This window comes from Sinocyclocheilus anshuiensis, unplaced genomic scaffold (genome assembly GCF_001515605.1).
Source record: "Sinocyclocheilus anshuiensis isolate Anshui unplaced genomic scaffold, SAMN03320099.WGS_v1.1 scaffold117, whole genome shotgun sequence".
Taxonomy (NCBI): Eukaryota; Metazoa; Chordata; class Actinopteri; order Cypriniformes; family Cyprinidae; genus Sinocyclocheilus; species Sinocyclocheilus anshuiensis.
Genome location: NW_015536624.1, coordinates 2,947,085 through 2,955,558, shown reverse-complemented (window position 1 = coordinate 2,955,558; position 8,474 = coordinate 2,947,085). Strand labels below are relative to the sequence as shown.

Sequence of the window (8,474 nt, the reverse complement as noted above, 5' to 3'; positions counted from 1 at the left end):
AAAATACTGTACACGTGCGTTTTCTTTCTCATCTGTTTACATTCACTTAAGACAAAAATGGCTGTGTTTATGATGATATACTGATGTAGTTTTCTGCATACTGGTTGATAAACATGAAAGAAGTCAGTGCTGGCCTGGAACAACCTTTTCTGCAGTGGAAATGCACAGAATGGTTTGAGAACGGACACAGGCTGGGAACCCGCACCGAGGCGGCTGTTCTTTATGCTCGCGCTTCAGACGTGTCCGCTGCTCGCAAACAGGGTTCAAGTTCTTTTCGTTCCCGCACTTAAATCGTTTTAATTCACATTAAATGCGAACGCAGGAATCGTTAAATTGAATCGAAATGCACGTGTCTTATCGAATACCCGGTTCTTGAAAATTTGGAACCATTCTAAAATGGAACCGGTTTTCGATACCCAACCCTAGATCTAAACTGCTAGTGTGACATACCTGTACAATTTGCCAGGGCATGTCTAGAATACTGCGGGCGGTTCTTCGCAGGAAGCTGCCTAGCCGTGTTGTCGGTCCACCACGGATTACACCACCGCCAGTCGGCTGAGATTCCCCAATCAAACGCCGTCGCTTCCGCCGTTCTTTCCTCTGACGAAGCTGTAGCTCCCATTTTTTCTTATGGTAGCACAACCAGACAAGAAGTTCCTCCTATACACACATAAATACAGATGATTTTACTGTGGAGCCTTTCTTTTGTTTGACAGCACAGAAATACTATAACAAAACCTAATTTCTGATCATATGTACAACAATGTTATGGTGCCTGAATTACCCGGGTGGCGCCCATAACTGGCGGTGGCCCCAGTATTTCTCTCCAAGACTGTGAGTTCTTGCTCTTGAGACTCATCCTGGCTGTCCTCTCCTTGAGATATCCTCTTCCTCTTTGTGCTGATGAGTATGACGGGCTGCACAGGATGCTGAGGAGCACCGAAGTCCTCCATATCAGGAGTCTCACCTGCTGGTAATGTTTGATGGGCCACCTGAGAGAGACAAAATATGTGCATATATAAGCAGCCAGCCAGCAAGTTGTGTGAAAGTACAGGGCTCCAGACTCACTCTTCCCACTGGTCGCTCTTTTGCGACTAACTTTCTCAGTTCTCACTTTCTCAGAGCACGAGCACATGATTTGGTCGCAATATTTTTTTTTTGCCCTACAACATGGGATTAATCAATGCATGCAGATGAACTTTTATCATAGTTTATAGTTATATGGAAACGAAAGAGGTTAACATTCAACCCGTTCTTTTTCATCAGTAGTATTATTTGTGATTTTAATTTTTTTGAACGTGAGTTCCTCTTTTGCTGTTATAAGCCAGGCTTCGGGTGCTTTCACTTTCGAATTCGTGATCATGTTGTCATGTTTTACAAGAAAAGATAATTGTCTGTTTTGCTTACATACATCTACACATCTTTGATTGATTCATTGTTATTCTTAATTAAAAAGCACAACAACAATAAAACAGTAAGATACAATGACAAACTAGCTTACAAAACGTTTATTACCAAAAACGAATAAGATGAGGCATGGCATACACCATGGCACACACCACATGCTGTATTATATACCGACTAATAAATTACAGAACGTTTAGCAAACACTGAGGAATCAACTAAATAAATAAAAGAGTGCCTCCATAGCGTAGCGTGAGGTAAACAGCAAAGATAACAAGCTTTTCAAAATGAAAACAAAAAGAAAAGAAAAGTAAAACTAAACTTGCTGTCGGTGACAGAGCTTGCATGTTTTTGTCCCACAAGAATACCAACATGTTCACCTTCTCTGGTTTACGAAACGGTCTTTTACTTTACTTTAGCTTGAAAACCATCCAACGTTTCCTCAATATTCGCGTCATTTTTGCAGTGTGCACCTTCGCGCTCCTACTGACACAGCGAGTATAAACCAGGCTCTACACTTGAAGCGCTGCACAGCTCAAATGAGTAGCGCGGTTTTGTTATGCTTTCAGTTTTGTTTGCGGTTTGATGTTTCTCATATGCAACAGAAATGGCAGTACTTATGAGTTGAACAACGCAGTGGTCGTGCCAGTGCGACCGCACACAAAATTTAGTCACACAGGCAGAAAAAATGGTCGCAGTCTGGAGCCCTGCAGTAGACCTACCTGTCTCTTACCCTCACTGGAAAAGAGCTCACTGATCTTCTTCTGCTTGTAGATGTCATTCTTTTCCAGAAGTTTCTTATGCAGCCAGTCTGGATGCCGTACTCCGGGTACTGGATTTTTCACCTGAACAAAAATAGTAACCGTTAAGAACATGGAACTAAACACAAGAAAATATAAATTCAAATACAGCTAATTATAATAAAGTCTTTTTTCTCGCCACATTTCTAATCAGCCAATCAGAACACTGTATGATTCATATACAGTAGGGATGTGCATCTCATGACTAAGGACGATACGATACGCATCTCGATGCATAGCCAACGATATGATACATAAAACATACATATGAAGCAGCTACCGATGCAATGCGATACGATTCACCCGTTACGATGCAGTGCGATCCAATTTCGATTCGATTCGATGCAATACGATGCAATGGAGAAAATATGCTCATTTTTAATGCCTCGAGGCCTGTTTCATAAAACAAGAATGACTACATTTTAACTGCTATAATAAACACACATTAACTCATTTGAGCTTATAGTAATTAGTACTGTAGCCTACTAACTTACATTTGATTTACCTATTACAATAGTCAAATTACAGTTACTGCCATCATAAAAATACACTTTATATGTAGGTTTAAAATTCTACAAAAGACACATTTAATGTCGAACAACAAATTTTTTAGTAAAATGTATATTTTACTCAGAATTATTGCGCTCCTGTTCGATTGCGCTCTGTCTGTTTAGCATGCATGCGCGCAGCAGCAGCGCTCATTAAGGTCTGCTTAAGAATAAGCGTGCACAAATTAGTGAGATTGTGTGAATTTAATTTGTAGTTAATGGAACCGCTTTAGCCCCGATTGATTTGTTAGGTTATTTCAAGTCAGGTTTTGGACTTTAATCCCAGATTTTCCTCGGGTCTCCGTAGTGTTGTGATTCGTCATATTCACGCAGCAGCAGCGGTGATGAGAGAGCGCGCTTGAGAAACAGTTTAGAGAGAAGAAATCAATCTACACATAAAATATTGGTCACAGATTATTGGACACTTTCTAAATAATAAAAGTATAACGCATCCACTAGTAATTATATATAAATGAATCGGTTTTTACCGATGCAAATATGTTAGAAACGATGCATCGTGATATAAATGCCAACTTGTAGCCGATGCACGCTTTTTAAACCGATGCATTGCATCGTTAACTTTTTATGCCGATGCACCGAGCGAATCGGGGAATATTCCCATCCCTAATATACAGTAATGTAGAGTGGAATTCTGCACCAATGAGACTTCACAGTGAGGGGGGCAATTCAGTGCAACATGACAGATACATGACAGATTGCCAACAAAATGTTGCGACTATGTCTTGGTTAGGACAAAAATTTTGACTATAGTGGAAGGCAACAGGATTTAGTGCTTGATTTTCAAGGACTCACAGGGGTTAAACTGACAGTGCATGTTTATGATCATCATGATAGTGATGATCTTCTGTATGGCACTGCCCAACCTCTCAATATAGTAACCCCAGTCCAGAATCTGACATGGGAAAGGAACAAATAATATATGAAAAATAGAAAACATAATGACAATGAAAAAGCCAACAGTGAAAATGTGATTTCATGGTTAGTGATAATCCAGGGTAAACTTAATGAATAAAATAAACTCACAGATCTAATATCAAGGTCATGGAGACTGGGCATCTTCAGCCATTTGCGTAGGAAATGCTTTTTAACTCTCTTCAGCCTGAAGAATGGCCAGAGGGACCGCCCTGTGTAAAGTAGAATAAATAACTTATTTATCTTTATATATAGACGGTTTCATCGGGTGCACGCGCCTGGCCCGAAGTTAACTTCCGGACTGTGTTTGTTTATCAGTCTGGCTATGGCACCAACTACAAACGCAGTTAAGGTGATGAGTAGACTGAAGTTGGGCTCAGGTGGTTGTGCTGTGGGATGTATTTCCCATACATTTATTTATTTGTGGCGCTCGCCACAATATCAAAACTGACTGATTTTCCAAAAAGCTTCGTTGAATAAACATGAGCACGTAATGCACGTTTAAAAATCAAAACGAGGCGCGGGTGTTTTTATATCACTGTATTTCTGAAGGAAGACTATCTTTAGAAAATTTTCGATGTCATTTTCATTTCATCTTGCATGTTATATGCCTGATAAAGCAGCGTTTGTGAGCTCAGCACTGCTTTGTGTACAGCCGTTACTGGGCTGTTTCTCCCGCTTTAAAGCACCTCCTGCTGGCAGAGAATGAATTTGCATTTTCAGTAAGTCCGTCTGATTATGCAGCAAACATATTTTGCTTGTTATCAAAATTAATCTACTCCAGAGGGACTACTTAGCTGTTGTTATTGATTCTATTTGGAAGTCTACCGGAAGTTAAGTTAGGGCCACAAAAGCGCGCATGCACAATAACGTTTGTTTATGTTGTTGCCGTTGAAACCGTCTATACACACAATAAAAATAGTCATTTTGTGAAATATTGCTATAATTTAAAACAACTGAAAGATGTTCTCACCTTTCAGTGACAGGCGAGCCCTCCGGTTTGCGGGAGATGACAGCGACAGCTGAGGCCAGCATCCTTCACCATCTGATCGCCAAGGAACTTGGCAAGACGCTTGGCTGTGCTGATGGAGGTGGACTTCTGTTCACCATAATCTTCCAGCTTACGGGACATGGAGCGGTTTTCTGAAATCAGCTCAAACAACTCTGCAGCTGGCATGTTAGCAGCCTTGAAAACAGAAGACAAGAACAACACTCTCATTGAGTATCCCTCCCATAATTATTATAATAAAATACAATGTGAGCGATTATTCCAATTGTCACTTAAACCCATACATGATTTTGTAACATTTGTCAATACCTTGCTGTAGAGCACATCAAGCCAGTAGTCAGCCACTTTAGCCACAGAGGCATAAACCTCTTCTAGAGTTGTGCCTTTCAGGAAGGCCTCAAACACAGATGACTGGAAGATCTTTATGAGTTGAAGTTCTCCTCTTCTCTTCACCTCAAAGCCCTTCAGCTCAGCCAGCGACCCGTCCTCGTTAAACACGGCATACCTAAGGATAGAGAAGATATGAACCGAGCTCTATAGGCAACAATCAAAAACTCTGAATAAAATAGATTTTTTCCTTAATAAAATAAATAATGTCCATTTGTTGAGGCTTTTATCGAAAGCAACAGTAGTTTAGATCTCCTAGTGACAGCAATTACTGGACAATGTCCACACACAAAGTGATTTGATGTGGTTCTCTCACCTTTTCTTTAGGCTTTTATCGAAAGCAACAGTAGTTTAGATCTCCGATAATGTGGTTTACTGGTCAAAAGAAGAGAGATAAATTACCTTGACCATGATGTTCAGCATGGCTCCTGGATAACTGATGGTCACCTTTGCCTTCTTCTCATTGGTGTTTCTAGTCCTTTTAAAAGTGTGATAATGAACAGGAAGATTTAGTGTAGATTTGATGTGGTTCTCTTACCTCTTCTTTAGTTTTTTTCCTTCTTCTTTGGAGGCAGGCAGGATCATAGCCAAGTACGGCCCATCAACTTCAAAGAAGATACTGTTCTCAGCTCTGGTCTCATATGTTAAAGATGCTGGGTTCACCAGCTCTTGATACTGATGATTCGTGAAGCCCTCCTACACATACAAGTGACAAAAATTATTTAAAAAAATGGGATCTTTCCCGATTATTATTAGTTGTTCCCTTTCAACCATTTTTTTTTGAAGATCTCTTCCTTTTTAATATATAATTAACCTGCCGATAATGTGGTTTACTGGTCAAAAGAAGAGAGATAAATTACCTTGACCATGATGTTCAGCATGGCTCCTGGATAACTGATGGTCACCTTTGCCTTCTTCTCATTGGTGTATTTTATGACAAAGTTCTCAGGAAAGGTGTTGGGAAGAACACACCAGATACCATCAGTGTCCAACTCCAGAGGCCTCCTAAAGAAGAGGAGGATAAATTCAACGAATCAATCGATTACATTAAACTACAGCGAAAATCACGTAACCACAACATTGTTTATGGGTTTTGTGTAAGAGTCTGACCCAATCTGCTCAATGAGTTCTCTGGCCTGTGTGATAATGTTGGCACCGGTGAAACAGACAATCCCTGCCATCTCCATCGAGTACCAACGTGCTCTGTGAAACACAATGAGAGATCATGCAAAACAGGAGTTATAAAACAAACAGCAATCTCAGCAACTACTGAAGACAAGACACTCCTCAGGTATATCTGCTCTAGGACTGGGCAATAAAAGAGCCTTAAAAAGTGATAGTTCAATACCCTTTTCTCATGACGTATCCGTAGAAGGAGTTGAGGATACACTTGTGCGCCAGTTGCAGAGACTCACAGAGAATCTCCATGTTCTTGCAGCGCTTCACCTCCGCTGCGTCCCCATTATCCTGTGCTGTGGACAGCTTCTTCTTCCACACCTGGACAGATGATAGGAACAGACAAAACTTTTAAAAGGAGATATATAAATGACTCCTTCCTGCATAGGTGAGCACACTAAACTATCACATTAAAAGAAGATATATCCTAGAAAAACATATATTTTTGAAATAGGAGATAGGATTTGATGTACCATGTAGACAGACTGTAACACTCATAAAATAATAAACAAATAAACATGATTGAGGTCTGAATACAGTACCTTGTGGAATCCTTTGAACTCATATCGACGGTCTCTGAAGGCTCGAACTGTGTCAACATAAAAAGAGTTCTCTCTCTGGCAAATGGTAGTGACTCTCTCTTCCAGTCTGGTCAGGTGAACCTTCTTATAGGCTTTTCGACAGTAATCTAAGAAGAACATTTTTTTTTAATGTGTATCAATATTAGGGTTGGGTATCGAAAACCGGTTCCATTTTAGAACCAGTTCCAAATTTCCAAGAACCAGGTATTTGATAAGACGAGTGCATTTCGATTCTGCTTAACAACTCCTGCATTCGTATTTTGTGATTTAAAACGATTTACGTGCAGGAACGGAAAGAACTTGCACCCTGCTTGCGTGCAGAGCACACGTCTGAAGCGCGAGCAGAGAGAACAGAGAACAGCAGTCCCAATCTGTGTCCGTTCTTGACCCGTTCCGTGCATTTCCACTGCAGAAAAGGTTGTTCAGAGCCGGAACTGACTTCTTTCATGTTTATCGACCAGAATGCAGAAAACTACGTCAGTATATCATCATAAACGCTAGGGCTGGGTTTTGACACAAATTTCACAATTCGATTTGATTTTCATTCACAAGCTTTCGATTTGATTCGATTACCAATTCGATTACATTTGATTCAATATCGATTATTTTGGATATACTGTATATCAGATACAGTACACGCCAAATTTTCTCAAGGAAAAAAAATGACGTAACCAATTACCCCCGTACTGAACGTACCGAACCGAACCGTGACACCACTGTGTCTTATCGAACCGTTACACCCCTAATAAATATATATATATTAGGGCTGGGTTTTGACACAAATTTCACGATTCGATTCTCATTCACAAGCTTGAGGTTTGATTCGATTCAATATCGATTATTTTGGATATATCATGCCAAATTTTCTCAAGGAAAAAAATCTCTCAACTAATGTAAAATATACATGAGAGTCAGTTTGTACTACATTACTATAATATTGAAGGTTAAAATTGACTGATTTGTTAAAATCACACTTAAATGAAGTTTTTAAAATAATAAAAATTACAATGACATAATATTTCTACTTCAATTCGGGTTTTTTTTTAAATATAAAATTTATAATGAATATGTTATATGGTGCATATATTTAGCAAAGTCATGTTTATTTTGTGTTGAAACTGGTATTAATGTGGAGGAGATGATCAGTTCACGTGCGCCTCGCACAGCGATCTGTCACTCCGCATTAAACAGCGCCAAAACGGCATTTATTGTTTGAATTCTGCAATACAATGGACAGAATTTGAAATCTGAGACTTTGTTTCATATTAAAAGTACCAAAGCACAATGCTTATTGCGATATATTGGATGGGAAGTGCCCTTCAATGTTCCGCCCATTAACTGAAAACAGGCTAGACTAATCGATTCTTGGGATTTAAGAATCGTTATTGTTCCGTAAAAACGAGAATCGATTAATATCGAGATATCAATATTTTTTACCCAGCCCTAATAAACACAGCCATTTTTGTCTTAAGTGAACGTAAACAGATGAGAAAGAAAACGCACATGTACGGTATTTTTAGATCTGCGTGAGTTCGGTTAAAGAGACAGCAGAACTACTTCTTTCATATTTGTCGAAAAATATGCAGAAAACTATGTCAGTATATCATCATAAACACAGCCATTTTTGTCTTACGTG

General features: G+C 39.5%; 1 protein-coding gene across 1 annotated transcript in view; it reads right to left on the bottom strand.

Annotated features, from left to right (window-relative positions):
- LOC107704563 (DNA polymerase epsilon catalytic subunit A-like) overlaps positions 1-8,474 on the bottom strand; it is a 47,939-nt gene that overhangs the window by 30,415 nt on the left and 9,050 nt on the right. Inside the window, 13 exon segments of the mRNA XM_016507521.1 lie at positions 834-992; positions 2,127-2,253; positions 3,589-3,665; positions 3,797-3,863; positions 3,865-3,897; positions 4,659-4,700; positions 4,702-4,871; positions 5,004-5,199; positions 5,620-5,777; positions 5,942-6,086; positions 6,192-6,284; positions 6,430-6,578; positions 6,800-6,945. Of these exon segments, the coding sequence (XP_016363007.1) occupies positions 834-992; positions 2,127-2,253; positions 3,589-3,665; positions 3,797-3,863; positions 3,865-3,897; positions 4,659-4,700; positions 4,702-4,871; positions 5,004-5,199; positions 5,620-5,777; positions 5,942-6,086; positions 6,192-6,284; positions 6,430-6,578; positions 6,800-6,945 (1,562 nt within the window).